The 16,508-nt window shown below is 38.1% G+C and overlaps 2 protein-coding genes across 2 annotated transcripts in view; one reads left to right on the forward strand and one right to left on the reverse strand.

Moving 5' to 3' along the window:
• Pcyt1b (phosphate cytidylyltransferase 1B, choline) overlaps positions 1–16,508 on the forward strand; it is a 158,767-nt gene that overhangs the window by 95,132 nt on the left and 47,127 nt on the right. The gene's annotated exons all lie outside the window — the stretch shown is intronic.
• Pdk3 (pyruvate dehydrogenase kinase 3) overlaps positions 7,536–16,508 on the reverse strand; it is a 66,164-nt gene continuing 57,191 nt past the window's right edge. The window contains exon 12 of the mRNA XM_020180566.2: positions 7,536–15,934. Within this exon, the coding sequence (XP_020036155.1) occupies positions 15,904–15,934 (31 nt within the window). The 3' untranslated portion in view covers positions 7,536–15,903. The remainder of the gene's footprint in view (positions 15,935–16,508) is intronic.

Consider the following 16,508-nt stretch of genomic DNA (forward strand, 5'->3'; position numbering starts at 1 on the left):
TTAAAAATTAATGACTCCACACTTGGAGTACTTTATCCTTTCCACAGTGCTCTTTGTCAAGTTACTATACTTGCAAGTAACCTGTTACTCTAAAATTTCTAAGTCTAAAGCTTGAGAAGGTAACCAGTCTTTATTTGTTTGGTAGTCATTTTCCACTGGGAAGATGTTGACATGTCATTGACTTACCTGATCACAAATCCACATTAACACAACTGAGTCAATGATTCGTTTTGCATGTGTTTCCATATCTGGTACCCAGAGATGAATGATAAATGAGAGAAAAGTTGGAGAGGTATGTATGTTTCCTATTGCTGTAACAAATTATGACAAACGTAGTGGCTGATGACTATACGACTTTATTATTTTATACTCCTGGATGTCAGAAGTCCAAAATGGATTGTACTGGGCTAAAATTAAGGTGTTGTCAGGTGCCAGGCAGGTTCCGTCTGGGGGCTTTAGGGGAGAATCTGTTTCCTTGCCTTTTCTTGGCTCACTGGTCCTCTAACAATCTTCAAAGTCAGCAACAGCCAGCATTTCAGTCTTTCCATGTTGTATCATTCTGACACTTCTTCTGACTCCCTCAGCCACTAACAAGTGGGACCACATTGAGTCCAGCTAGACAACCCAGGAAAATCTCCATACTTTAAGGTCATTAGCAATTTTATCAGCAACCTTATAATACAACCTCTTATAATACAACATATTCCCAGGTTGTGAGAATTGGGATGTGGATATCTATGGGGAGTCATTATTCTGTCTAACATGACCAGTCTTGCAATGTAGCCCAGACTGGCCTTAAATTCCTGATCCTCCTGCATCAGCCTCCCAAGTTCTGGGATTACAGGCATGCACCACCACACCTTTGAATCTTTTTCCAAGTCAAGGAACAATAATCTTCAGCCAATCTCAGAGTATTTTCTTCTTTTTAATATTTCCATGTGACATTTAAATTTTTATTTAACAGCTACTACTGATGACCTTGCTTAAGTGTTTCTCGAGTCTCAACATCCACAAGACAGAATAGATATGGGAGATGTGTTATCTAAATAAATGTGCTAACTGGTTCATGAGGAGAGGAAGAGTGAACTCTCAACTCATGAATATAGGACCATGGCCGATGGAGAAGGAACTGAAGAGTCTTCTCCCCAGGTTCCTTGTACATATCTTCCAATCCACACATGGTGCTACTAAGAAAATTAAGTGACAAGGGACACTAACTGAAGTGTTTGATTATTGGCTGTGTTCCTGCTGAAACAATCCCAGAGACCTAGATTCTGGCTACCAGGCAGAATTTGTTTTCTATTCTCACTCTTCCCCTAGGTTTTCTTTTTATTTTTCCTGATGCTTTGGATGCTGACAAGAGATGGTTTAAGCTGGGACTCACTTTCAGCCATCCAATATCAGGCTACTCCATGCTCCTTTCCTGTCGTGGCCCTTGGTCCACATTTTAACTTAAGGTCTACCATATATTCCCATCGGAAGTATTCAGTAAACATTTGAGTATGCTGCTAGGTGCCCGAACACAAAATTTTTAAAAGGACACAATCCCCGCTCCTGATCCCCAGTTTTAGTTTAATAGCCTGGCTCTCAGCTTTGGTCTTTCCTGACTTTCCCTTCTTTTGACTCTACTAAGCTCGTAATGAAAAGTATGTTTCTGGCCATCAAAATTTCTGATTCTACCAAATACAATTTTACAATTATCTTACCGACTTACTAATTTTACTAATCACTTTGAGGTAGAGTGCCCTGTTACAGAATGCAAAGGTTCCTAACTCTACTTCGGTGTAGGGAAAAGTAGAAAAATCAAATCTATGAAAGATTTTCTATTTGAAATCACTCTGATTGCACTGCCAAGAGGAGACTGATAATGTCAGTCCCCTAGCAACAGCAAGGGTCCGGGTGAGCTACCAAAGTCATTGCTGACACACACTCTTCCCTTGAGTGCCTTGATAAATAGGCCTGGGGTCCTTCAGGGAATAGTTTAAACCATTTTATAGATGAAATGGTCATTCTAGGTCTCACCCTAGATTCATTGATTCCAGAGTGCCTTTATGGCTCCTCACCTGAATAATGGGGCCTTTATTTACCCTCATAAATTATTTCACTGCTAGTTGTAGGCCTAGAAGTTTTCATATAGGAAGCACCATTGCAATTATTGTGCTAAGGTAACAATAACTACCTCTAACTTTAGAAATAATTACACTATTATATGAAGCCATTAGAAGGAACTGTCAAAAGCTTCTGTATCCATCACTGTTGTTGAAATCATTAACATGTTTATTTTGTTTGAAGACTGGCAAATTCTATTTGGACAAGAATACCAAATAATAGTAGGAGCAGTGTTAGCCTAGCTCAGAGTTTCATGAACAGAAGAAAAACAGCAAGGCTGCATAGTTGCCTCAACTCCAAACTTACAAGGTCTTTTCTCCTTTTTAAACAGTTTTCAGTCACCTGTTAAATGGACATCAGTAAAGATGGATTTGCTGCGGCCAGCATTCTTTTATTTATTTATTTTTTGATGGTGCTGGGGTTTGAACTCAGGGCTTCACACTTGCTGGGCAGGCACTCTGCCACTTGAGCCACTCCACCAGCCCAACGGCCAGCATTCTAGCTATTCTCAAACGCTGTCCTATAATTTGGACTTTATCAGTGGTTTGTGACACTGCCCCGTTAGAATCTCCTAGGGAACTCAAAAAGTACCTCCTGGAACCCCTCTGATGGATCTAAAGTAGGGGCTAGTTGGAGATTTTGATGTGGAGTCAAGTTGAGACCCTTTGGGTTACAGTAATCCTTCAGCTTAAGGAACAAAGTGAGCCTGAGGTAGCTGGATTCAAAGATGTGGCTGTGTAGCAAAGATAAGAATTGACCTGCTGTGTGGCCACAACAGAAAAAAGTCTAGCATTTTCTTATCCAAAGAGAGACTATTATGCTGATGAAAGTATCATTCTAACCAGAGGGCAGAGGATTCGGGTTAAGACTGTTTGGAAATGACACTTACTATCAAGTGCGTAGCCCCAGTGACTGGTGAAATGGGTGATGTTAACTTAAAAAAATTCAAGAGATGAAAATGGCTATAGATAACTGCCTGTTGCTGCTAGCCATATGTACCTATTTAAATTAAGAAATAAAATTTAAAATTCAGTTCTTCAGTTCCACTAGCCACATTTTCACTGTTTAGGTGGCTAGTGGCAACCATGATAAGACACAGATATAGAGCATTTCTGTCAATGTAGAGTTCTAGTGATGGATGGTGGGGGTCTACAGAAACCATTCCCAGAGGGCAACTCCTTCTACATGCCTTGTGATTTATTCATGTGATCAAAGTATAAATCTATGTGCTATTATGAAGCGAACATCTGAAAATATTATCAGCAGATAATCACTTGTAAGCCTGCATTATTAAGTCATTTGGGAAGGATTTTGTAATGAAGGACAAGGAAGTAAAAATATGCACACTAAGGTGCAATGGTCTGCAGCAGTTTTAAGGAATTCTGCAATCTTGAGTGAGAGAGTAGCTTTGTGAGTCTTAACCATACTTATGAATTTCAAACCAGGGCAGGAGCAGCCGCTAAGAGAATGCCATTCCCAAGTCATGAATGATGTCTTAGCACAGCTGCTGACTTGATAAAATACAGATGTGGTAAAATTCTGCCCAGATACAGTAGCTCCTTCTGTAATTCCAGCTACACAGAAGGTAGAGATCAGGAGGATTGGGGTTCGAGGCCAGTGGGCCAAAAGTTAGGGAGACCCCATCTCAATCAATAAACCAGGTGCAGTGGTACACACCTGTGATCACAGCTACAAGAGAAGTAGTAAGTAGGAGGATCAAGGTACAGGGCCAACCTCAGGCAAAAACTCAAGACCCTACCTGAAAAATAAGTAAAGCAACAAGGCTGGAGGCATGGCTCAAGTGGTAGAGCACTTGCCTGGCAAGTGGAGGCCCTGATTTCAAACCCCAGTACTGCCAAAAAATTTTTTTTACCAAAACCACACTTTAAAGAGTCACTGGGTAGGATCTGATAACATAGTGTTGATGGGTGATGCCTTTGACTATAAATTTTACCGTCTAAATTTTTTCCCTGTTGAATGGGTTAAAAAAAAAAAAAAGCAAAAATCCTTTTAGAAAACAAATTTGCTGTCATGTTTTCTGGAATGAGAGGCTGCTGAGGAGCTGGCCACCACCTGGAGCTGGAATTTAGTGGTGGCTGTGCACAATGTCCTCGCATACAGGGATTCAGTTAGTGTGTGCCCACCATAGAGGATCCTGTCTTGTAGACCAGGTATCTTCTGAAAGCACGAGTTCCAGCTGAAGCTGTATTATTTAGACTTGTATTTAGAATGTGTCACTTCCTCGAGCTGTACCTACCTGTAAGGAGTCTAGGACAACAATGAACACCTGCCTTAACAAACATACTGTGTAGTAAAAAATTTAAAAGTCACTAGTTTTATATTCATTAGGCAAAACAGATAACATGAAAATAGTTATTAATTGCTATTTGCTTTATTTGTTTGTTGGTTTGTGACAGGGTCTTGCCATGAAGGTAGCCGAGCTAGTCTTAAACTTGAGATTCTCCTGCCTCCAACCTCAGAGTGCTGGGATTATGAGCATGTGCCACCAGGCCCGGCTCTATTTTAGGTTTTTAAAGAGTGCCATGAAACATGAAGCTTGGTAAGAGCCTTGGAATCCATATAATCCAATTCCTTAATTTTACAGATGGGGAAAGTAGAGAGAGTTAGTTAACAGTTTGTTGGTAACAGAACAATCATGATTTCCTGACACTAACACTCCCAAAGAATCATTGAAATGCAAGGTTCTTGCCTTAAATTTTCAAGAACGTTGGTTTTCTAGTAAAATATATACACCAGTTATATGGATTTCATGTTAAACTTAAAAAAAAGAATAGCTACCCCTTTACTACTGAATGTTTAGTGTAAGAATGGCATTGCTAAGTAACGTGAAGATTGTATCTTTTAAATTATTTGGGAAGCACATAAGTTCACTTAAATGTCTTTGGGGGCACTGGTGTTGCTGCTGCTTCATTTCTTCAAGAGACCATGGAACCAACAGCCCTTCAGTTGAAAAATTCAAGTTGCAGGTCCCAAACTTACACCCTTTTAAGAATTCCCCTGTGGCATTTGTTAAACTGTACATTCCCAGGTCTCAACCCCAGGAAATCTGAATCCATAGAGCTGAGGAAGAACCCAGGACTCTGCATTTAAGTAGCATTTCAGATCACTGTGGTGTGGGTGTTCTATAACCAGGCTATCCCAGTTTTCCCAGAACAGTCTCACTTCCACTTGTTTACAAAGTCTACAGCCTAATTCTTAATAGTGCTCTTTTTCATTCCCCAAAATGTTCTGGTTGGATGATACATTAAATTGCCCTTTTCCCTCTATCCATAGACTATATTTTGAAAAATACCACTATTATAGTTTACTGTTATACAGCTCCTGTATTTTGCTCATAGGATGTTCTACCAAAAGGTGAGTTCAATGTTGCCTGCCATAAAAAATCCAAAAGGCAGATTTTTCTTTTAAATGATCCTAAGAATCTAAGTAAGCATCCTTGTACATTCCCAGCAATTTGCAACGCTGCTTGCTGCTGCTCATATATTGAATTTCAGAAACCAAGGGAAGACCAAGTGTATAGGTGAAAGCGACGGGAATACAGAAACCATCACTCTGATGCCCAGTGAGTGATTACTGTTTTATTATTTTGACAACTGGGGCATAGAACTGTCCATGTGCTGCGGGCCTAATTTGGCTATGACAGACACCACAGATTGTACTCCAGTTTATGGAAAATGTTATCTGAGCCACACACATTTCTGGTTGTTTTTCCAACAATCACAAGACACTTTCTCCATGACATGTAGAGTGATAAATGACCCCATCCAAAGTCATTCTTCACTCATGACAGTGTGTATCAGCCAGGCCATAGGCTTCATTCTACAAACCAAAGGTTGCTCGGGAACACTAGACACATGTGTACATTTATCACTGTAACTAAGCTGACAGAGGCATGAAATGAAGCAGGTCGGATTTGCACTTGTGGCTGCAAATGCTGTAATGAACATTTGTTTCATGTCACTATCTTTCTCATCAAATCAGCAATTTTTCCCAGTTTAGACAACAATTTTATTAGTCAAGGAGTTATTAAGAAAGCTCAGCAAAGCTAGGAACTTTTCACTTAATTAGATATGTTCACAAAATATACTTTATTCCACAGTGGCTTTTCTTATTCAGTTCAAGCATTTCTTAGGCATTCACAAGTTCTAAATCTGGGAAATATTTAAATTTCAAGCACTTGTATACTTTTGAGAGGGTGTGAACTTAAGAGTAGCAGGTGGTATGTATATAAACCCTAGGCAGCAGTTACAACCTCAAAAGATTTTAACACCAAAAACTATGCAGAGATTAGGGTTAACCAGAATGTTAAGACTTTCAGTCTTCTGAAAGTGTGTCATGTTGTCCAGAACTGACTCACTCACAACTCTAGCTTCTAACCAGAGTATAGTATTCAGTTCTAGGGCAGTGCAGCATGGGAAGAGAGAAGCATGACTGTCACAGCGAACAGAATGGAAGTGAAGGAGGCAACAGAGCTCAATTCCTGCAACACTGAATATAGCCTATTACATTTTTTTTTCTTTTTGCAGTGCTGGGGATAGAATCTGGGGCCTTGCACAGATTAGGCAATCACCCTGCCACTGAGCTACATCTCCAGCCCAGTCTGTTCAATTCTTATATCACTCAGTGCTTTGTATTTTCTAGGTAAATCTTGCCTTAACTGTCCATTCAAGAGTCAAGATACATTTAGTTTAGTCTTAAAAACTTATAAGTATTGGCACAATTTTTGGTCAAATCACAGAAGAGACTCTAATAGGAACTTTTCAAAGTGAGAAGCAAGTGTTGTTTTACCAGGGATGAGTTACACAAGTATCTAGGGAAACAGTGAACAGATATAGGACTTGGTCATGCCCCTTTTATTTTTTATGCCAGCTACAGCTGCCTTCTGAGAAGGCTTGAAAAGTGAAGCTACAGTTTAGCCTGGTCCCTCTTCAATGGCAGGCAGTCTCAAGTCTCCTCACATCTCTACTGTAAATCTATAGTGCCTTTTAAAATACAGATTGAGATTTCTCAGTTATAACAGTTCAAATGACAAAAAGAAAATGGAATTTATGAGAAAGGGATGCCATGATTTAAACAATATAACATTTCATAGTCATCCTACCTGATTTGACAAACTCCTTTGTGACATGACATTCAACATGGCTAAATGATGAATACCACTGACTTGCAATCAGATTTAATTTTTGTAACTTCCTTGTCAATGTCTACCATATGTGAACAGCCAAAACAGTGTTAGCATCGAATATTAAGATTCTTTTTTTCTCTCAAAAAAGAATCTGAAGGTAAGACTATTTTAAACATGAAGTAGTTGTGTTATTAATATGCATTCCATTGGAAGTGTGCCATTTTCAATCAATTTAGAAGGCAAAGATGAATTGGAGAGCAGTTAAACCAGTCCTACATGCTGGAATTAGAAGATTCTTTATTTTCTTTTTTTGGTGGGGCTGGGTTTTGAACTCAGGGCTTCATGATTGCAAAGCAGGAGCTCTATCACTTGAGCCACACCTCCAGTCCATTTTGCCCATTATTTTGGAGATGGGGGTGGTCTCGTGAACTATTTCCTCAGGCCTGGTCTCTAACCACCATCTTCCTGATCTGTTTCCCAAGTAGCTAGGATTACAGTGTGAGCCATGAGCATCCGGCTGAAGTTTCTTTACTTTGCTAACTGGAGGGCATATAGGACCTTTGACATTTACACTATTTTGCAAAAGTTACAGAGTATTTTAAATTAATGAGCCACTTTTAAGTTAACAGCAGTTAGAGATCCTTAATGGAATGTTCTTTTAAGTGAAAGTTTATCCCAAAAGGAGTCAGTTTCAATTGAAAACAGAATCCTCACTAAAAAGCCAATAAACAAACTATCAACTGAAATCAAATTTCAGGGGTATGAAAATCTCAGAGAAGTATGGTAAAGAGACCTGTGCTTAATACAAAGGAAATTTGACGCCATTTATCATGAAAAGAGCAAGTTCAGGTTTCTTGGGTAAATCTCATGTTCCTGAGATTACAATAGTTTTGAAACTCTAGTTCTGAAATTCAGACAAGAACTGCCAAATCTGAATTCATTGTGATACAGTTGCAGAGAGTTCCATGAGATTCTTATCAAAGGCTATTCCCTGAGACAGGAAAAGGTGGTGAAAATTTAAGTCTCTGGCTACAATAAATATACATATAAAATCAACTTGATCTCTTTACTCCTCTCTTTAAGGAAGTTACTAAAAGATTTATTGTTATAGTCTAAACTCTTATGTTTTACTTTTCTTAAAACTTTTTCTTTTAAATGAGCATTTATTGCACAGACACACGTGGGCTGGATGCTTTCACATACATTCTCTCCCCTGATACTTCTCTTAAAACCATTATTTGTATAGAAAAATAAACACAGTTCTTACAATTTACACAAACTTAGTGGAATCCTAAGAGAATTAGTTAGACTGTAACTGTACTTCTTCATTTTTTGTAAACTATAATAGAAAAAGTTAAGTAAACTCAGTAGAAACCTAGAATGATTAGAACTTTTAAAGAGTGCAAGTATAATTCTGTACTTTTGGAAAATAGAATGTGAAAAACAAATCCAAAATACCTCTCTATGTAAATTAAAGCTCAAGCCATGGTATTCGAAATTAAAATGATTTACATAATCTACTATACTTTGTGTTTTTTAGTAATTAACCTTCCTGAGGCTGATTTTGTTCTCCTTAGTGTTTGCTTAACTAAAGTGCTTAATAAAATTTCTACAGAATATATTACCCTCTCCATAGATGAATATTATTTTGAACTACAATCTGACAAAAATCTAACTACATTTAATTATGCTTGATTAATTCAAATGTCACTGAGAGATTTATAGAACAGAGAAATATTTTTCAGGTTAAGTTCATATTCTTTTCACTGTGAACTTCCAGGATCCACTATTACCACAGACTTAATATCTCAATTCTACGACATGTAAAAAAAAAAGTCCCATGAAAGGCTTCTCAATAGTCCATACTGGACCATGGAACTCCAAGCATGAGGCTCTCTTTCTTAGCAGACAGACCTACATCAAAGGCTGACATCACCACTTCAAACTGGAGGTGCTGTGCCTGCAAAGTTGCCACACTGACAGGGACAGGATGTTGAGGTCAAGTCTCCACCTTGAGTAGAATTTTCCACACAGAAATGCACATGTCTTCTGGTTTTTAATAATACACTCAAAGGATATTAATGTGAGATAAGTTGCAGATCTCGGGGCCCAAAGATGACAAGGACGACAGACTTTCTTTTAATGTAGGCATATAGCTATCAGATGTTTGTTTGGAGACTTTCAGTAATGAAGCCCCAAGGTGCTTTTGTTCATATGCAAATAAGTCAATTTAAAGGGTGACAAATTGGCCCTACCTGTGGGAATAATTAAGCAAGTCATATCCCCTTCTCCAGTTAGTTAAGCCTCCTGCTTCAGGGTCACTCAGCTTCAAGGGAAATGAGGCAGGTGGGGAGAACTGCAAGTCTCCACTGTGACTCTGATGTGCCCTCTAAGGGAAAGTGGAATTGCTGCATGGAAAACTGCATGTAGCACACATGAAGTGACAGCCCTAAGCCTATCATGGAGATTAGGGGGAATTCATGTCCTTACTTTAGAGATACATGGAAAGGTAGAAACAAGAAAAAAAAGGTTTCTCAAGAATTCTGTGACTAAAATATTGTTTTTTCTATTGTCTTCATTTTGGGGGCAAGCACAGCTGATAGATAGCAAGCTGCAGACCCGAAAGGGAACCTTTCTCAGATATTCCTTTCCGCCACCTCTAAAATGAGTTTGGAAGTGTAAACAGGGTCTCTCCTGAAAAGCTGCTATTAGATGCTTTACACTTTTTTAAAATAATGATTTCTGAAGTCTTGAAAAGATGCATACAAACCTGTGGGAACTGTTTTTGTTATGAGGAAACAACAGCCTATATCATTCAATGAGATTTGATTGTAGAAGCTGGCCCCTCTTATCTGACCACTGTTCCCTGTTGGACAGCAAGACAATGACTAAAATGGGCTCAGTCCCCTCTGTCTACCTGAAGCTGCAGTGTAGGAACCTTGACAGGGTCCTCATAGAGTCAGGCACAGAAGACAGAATCTCCAAATTCAGATACAACAGAGAACAGAACTCGAGCTTCACTCACACTTGGCCTCTGAGGAACCCATCTGTCTATGATGGAAACGACAGTAAGAAGGTTCAGTGCTGTGCTCCAGTTCATTCTTCTCCATTGCATTCATCTCCCAGGTGAACTATAAAATTATTTAATTTCATTGCTAGTCTGTCTTCCCTACTAGAATGTGAGCTCATAAGGCATGGGGTTCTCTCTGCTTTGATCACTGCCTCACTGCCACATGCCCAGCACTTAGCATCGCTTCTAGCATGCACTAGACACTGGATATTATCATCACTTTCCTTCCCATGACTTCTCTGTCTGCCACCTTCACTTCCTTAGTCTCCTTTCTAAGACCTGTGTTCAATTCTCCATTGTACACCAGCACAAATTAGTGAAGACTCTGAGCTTAAGGGAAGGCCCTGCCTCAAGTGAAGTTAGGTGGATACAGCAAGGCTTTCCCTTGTGCTCCTCAAGAATCCTGAAGGTGACAAAAGTTTGCTGCGGGTTGTTTACTGGAATGTGTTGGCCACTGTGGCAAGGAAGCTTCAATCTTACCAATAAGCCAAATAAAACTCCCACCCCATAATCTACTTGCAAACACGCTTTTGAAACATCAGCCCATGTCCTTCCACGGTAGGTCCAAGACCTACAAACCTTTTGAATGTATATTCATAAATAACAAAAAAAATTACAATGAAGACTTAACACCTTCTTCCCTCTCTCTCAGTAAGGGTCTCACTGCGTAGTCCAGGCTGGCCTCAAATTCATGATCCTCCTGCTTCAGCCTTCCAAGTGCTAGTATTACAAGCATACACCACCATGCCTGGCATACCTTTCTATTTCTTAATGAACTACATTTTAAAAGGGTTAATTTAAAAGACAGGTAAGAATCCCTTCTTACCTATAATCTCCGAAGGGTTATCAACCTCAGTGAGACTTCTTGACTACATTCTATTAATAAAAAGAGCTTATACTTCTCCTGATAACTCTGATTATGTGCTAGTTTGAAATATTCTATCATTTAATTAACTAATTAATCACTGCCAATGGCTGATAACTTCTTAAGTTCATTAAAATGTCATATGTCCCGTATGTTCAAACCAGAAGGTAGTGATAGCCCAAGTCAATGGAACAGGAACCTTAGTTAAAGTTATCTTTCCACACAGAACAGTAAACAAAATCCTGTATTGATTAAGTTGTTAATGGTGCTCTCCTGCTGGCAATATCGGTTCCCTCTATTTACTAACATATAGATTATGAAGGACATTATCTTCAAAGTCAATGTTTAAGCACCTGGACCACTGGGAAAGAAGGCAGAATAAATGCATGTTTATATAAGTACTCATGCTCTCCAACACATGCATCCAAAGGTTGAACAAGAAGCTGTCTATCATGAAACTAATAAAAGTCACAACCCTATACCATGGACTGAAGGGACGTGTCTGACAGATAAAGCAAAAGACACATAAATACATTCTGGTAAAAGAATGATTTCAGAGACCATGAAAAATTTAGATAAAATGGTTCTGTCCACAAAGAAATAAAATAAGGAATCAAAGAAGCCAACATAATGAGCTAAGGGAAGAAGCAGTAACAAAAATGAAAGTCACATTACAAGCAACAAGGCCTAGAAAGGTACAAAAAAATCAAGTCAGTGAAATGGAGGATAAGACTTGAGAAAAAAGTCACACAGCATAAAGGAAGACAAGGAGATAAAAACCATGCAAGGAAAGATAACTATGAAAGATGAATAACAGAGAGCCAATAGAATGATAAATTCTTGAAGAACAAAACAAACCAATACAAAATGCACACAGGCTTGAAATGTCAATATCTAACATTCACTGTGTACCAGAAAAAGCCAAGAGACAACAGTCAATCTTGGATATACTGATTTTCAAGGATAAACAAAGAATCACATGTATCCAGGGCAAGCAAGCAGGTCATCTACAAAAGGGGAAGAAATATCCATCTAAACTCATACCTCTCAGCCACTACCAGAAATAGACAATAAAGTAATGTCTTCAAAGAACACAGGGAAAAAAGGATGTGATCCAAGAATCCATTAGCCAACTAAGTTATTGTTCATAAGTAATGGCAACAGAAATACATTTGTAAATATGTGAGAGAAGCTAACTGAAGCTATAATCCATCCAGTTCTCTAAAAGATTTAAAAGCATCAATCCCTGAATGTGGCGTCTCTGTATGAAAGGGCTGACAGTGAGTACTGATTTCACCAAAAGGTAGAATTAAGCTTAAATAACTCTAGTAATTACCTACAGCTATACACTTTAAGTTGCCTGTCTTTCCAGGTAAAAGCTGCCAAATCCATTTGGTTATCTCCTCCAACTATCTATGCCAAAATGTTAACACAAACACACACACACACACAAGCCAAAAAACAAAACAAAACAAAACCAAAAACAAACCTGTCCTGAGTAGAATTATCTTGCATTATAGAAAATTTTTGGTTTAGAGCTTCCTCAGAGGGGATAATGCTAATTTCCTGGTGTACCGTTCAGAGCACTAGCCTGGGAACAAGAAGACCCAGGTATTCTCTTTGGTTCTGCTATTCATTTACCATGCCACCTTGGCAAACCACTTAACTGCTTTGGTATTTATATGAAAAGTAGAGCTATTCCTGTGTGGCCCACCTCATGGTATTGTATAGATCAAATGTGATGCTGAATGAAAAAGTTCTTTGGAATCTATAAGCAAGGATATAAAACCATGTTGCTGTTTAGATTAGAAGAACCCCTGTATTATGGATCCAAAATCAGATATTTAGAGACAAAGAAAGGATCAGATGGTGCCTGTGGACTCACCCTTATATCCTGTCATTTCTTTGTATTTTAATGTCATCTCTTAGCACTATAAAAGGAAATTCAGTACTTCCAGAGCTCCTGACCTGAATTACTGTTAATTTGGAGAGAATGATAGTTTAAGAACTTTGAAAGATGTTGCCCCACCACTCAAGATAAATGTCAGTTTTCATTCTTTGATTCAGCAAATATTAAGTACCTACTATGAGCTAGGCACCAATTCAAATAGTAGACATGGTCCCCAAATAATTAAAATCAAAGGGTAAATGAGAGGACATTACAGAGAAATGGGGAAAAATTAGCTGAAAATGGGTCAACATTTATTTATATTAATACCCTACATGTAGAAATCTGACCATCTGTTTATAGACAAACCAAGCAAACAGACAGATGTGCTTAAGCTCAGAGGATCATTTTCAGCTGACAAAAAGGACAAATGAGTATTTGGATAAAAGGGTTAGTAAACATTGAGAATGTAAGATGTTCCTGAAACTCTATGGTTGCTTTAGGAGCAAAGTTAATTTTTTTTGGTGGTACTAGGGTTTGAATTCAGGGCCTCATGCTTGCTAGGCAGGTGCTCTACCACTTGAGCCACTCTGCCAGCCCAGCAAAGTTAAATTCTTAAGGAAGAAAACAAAGATGAGAGCAATCAGATTATACTGGAGTCAGATGGATATGTGTAAGCCCAAAAGTATATCAGTAAAAGATTATGGATAAAAACATCAAAATAAAATTTTGCTTTTGAAAAATGAGAATATGATAGGATTTTTCTATACCATATTCAACCTTATGTGATATTGTGAGGGCATTGTAATCAATGGGCATTCCTCAAACAGTAAGAATAGTGCTGGAACAAGGCAGATGGTACCACCACCTGAATTCATTGCCTCTTTTCCCCTACAACATATCACACTTGAAAGTATAAAGGAGGAAGGTTGGAAATTGAGGCCCAATAAGATATAGTCATGCTATCTAATGTCTATAAGGAAGCTACAGTCCTTAAATGTAAAGGACCATTATTTTTACATCTTTTACACCACAAGAAAATAATCATATGGGACAAAATGTGACTCAGACCTAAAACTAACAAGCTGCTGTACAGCTCATCTCTTAGCAATCTCTTGGAAGTACGTATAGATATTTCTTTTTACCTCACTGATTATATATGAGTTCCGTGACAAGATCCTTCTAAAGCATGGGAAGAGATAATATCTTTCCAAAGATGAAAGAAGATACTAGGAGCTCAGGTAATATAATGAAATGGAAGAAAATCAGATTCAGTGGAACTAAGAAAAACCAAGCTGCAATCAAGCCAAGTATGGCTGGTCAGAGTCACAACCACTCCCAGGGAAAAATTACCCACTGTGGTGACAGTGGAGACAACTGCATTACTACTACAGTATGACTAAAGGAAGAAGACTACTTTGCAAGTTAAAACTTCTGTTTTTTTTTCCCTTGAGACAAGGTCCCACAATGTAGCTCAGACTGGCCTTGAACTTGTGATCTTCCTGCCTCAGCCTCCTGAGTGATGGGATTACAGGTATGTACCACCGCACCTAACTACAAGTTAAAATTCTAAATCAGTGGACTCAATACCGTAAAAGTGGAGTGAACATTTATATGAACATTTAAAGGAAGGCAGAAGAGTACATGATATATATGAAAAATTACAGTGAACAGAAACATATACTATGAAGTTGAACTTGTAAGATGTTTAAGTTGAACCTGGGCTCTGAGAGAGCTTCTACTATTAAGGGAAATATAACATCATTCCTCTTTCCTTACCCCAAGTCCTCTGCTAATTCCCACTTCCAACTTCTAGCAAAAAGTAAAGGACTATGAAAATCACATTGAGCTGATAAGTCTTAAGCTGGCTAAAATTAATGACAATGAAAATTATGAAGACTTACAGCATTTTTTCACACTAAACTAGAAAGAATGCTTCCCTCTGATAGTCTATTTCATAGCTAGTAAAGTGCATCCTACAGGAATTTCCAATTCCTTAGAAGACTACAAAGTAATTAATAGGACAAAGGTACAGTATTATACTGGTGAATTTTTATGGAAGTATCAAAGCTTCAGTTCCCACTCTTTACAAACTTTATATTGGCCAAAAGGCAGTTTTTCACTTAAGCTCTCTGAAACCAAGTTGTTAAGTGAAAACATCCAAGACAACATTTGGAGTGCTTTAATCAACAGAATGGAAGTATACAAATGAATTTTAAAATAAAATAAATGCCATAATGAGTAAGATCTAACACAAAAGTATCACACCTCACAGTAAGAGTATGATCAGATGGAAGAAGGCAAAAGTCTAAATCAGAGTGGAGGAAGGATGCGTATGAGAGAGGAGGACCCTGAGACTGAATTATTAAGACATGCTCAGCTGATACCTTCCATTTCCAGACTCTAGGCCCTAGCTTGGGACAAACATGGTATATGGTCACAAGGAATAACAGTAGGATATGCTACATATGGAATGGGGAGAGTTCATAATCCTGGGAAGACTTTAGACACTAGACTCCATGATAATGAGACAGAGAGTATAGGGCCCAAGAGCTCTCAGGAGGCCCTGTGCTCTTTTGTGACAGGTGCCAACCACACCACAGCAAAATACCATGACAAATTATTCAAATTACTACTTTAGTGAAGAGCTGGCTGGAGTGACTACAGCAAGGGCTCCACAGACAGGTCTAGCTGGTATGGAGAAAATACACATTTAAGCACTGGGAATAACTACAGTGCAATGTTCAGAGATGGTGGAAGAAAGTTCTCTAGTTGACCTGTAGAAGACAATCTTTCTTCACGAGAGGACCGGAGCATTCAGTTTTCTAGAAAGTTCTATTAGTCTTGATCTTATCCCTATAAAGAGAATAATGGGAATATCCACAATAAGTTCATACGTATAATCTCTATATTAACCAACACTTACTCAGAACATTTAGTTATGATGATAATCTAAAAATCCTTGCCTTAATTTATAATTATTTTCTAAGGTTCCTACAGAAAAAAATTGCCATTTAATTATTTATGTATACTTTAAAACAGTTCTTTACTCTCAGTTAAAAACTTGATTAGAAATGAAAAGTGTTTGCTAATGGATATGAGATTTCTTTTTAGGTGATAAATATTCTAAATTTAGGTAGTGGTGGGGGCTGTAAAACTCTGAATATACTAAAAACAACTGAACTGTACACTTTTAAAGGGCGAATTGTATGGAATGTAAATTGTATCTCAATAAATTTGTTACTTAAGAAGCTGTCTAGAAAATAAAGTAGAATTCTTCATGGATAAACACCTACTTCTCCACTCCTACTAAATATTTTCCCAAACTCTTTACCAATCCTCCTATTAGTTTAACAATTTACTATTAATGTGACATGAAAAGTCTGCTCCAATATTACTTTCTCTAGGTATCACTTTACTTTTCCAGTGA

This window comes from Castor canadensis, chromosome X (assembly GCF_047511655.1).
Source record: "Castor canadensis chromosome X, mCasCan1.hap1v2, whole genome shotgun sequence".
In the NCBI taxonomy this organism is placed as follows: Eukaryota; Metazoa; Chordata; class Mammalia; order Rodentia; family Castoridae; genus Castor; species Castor canadensis.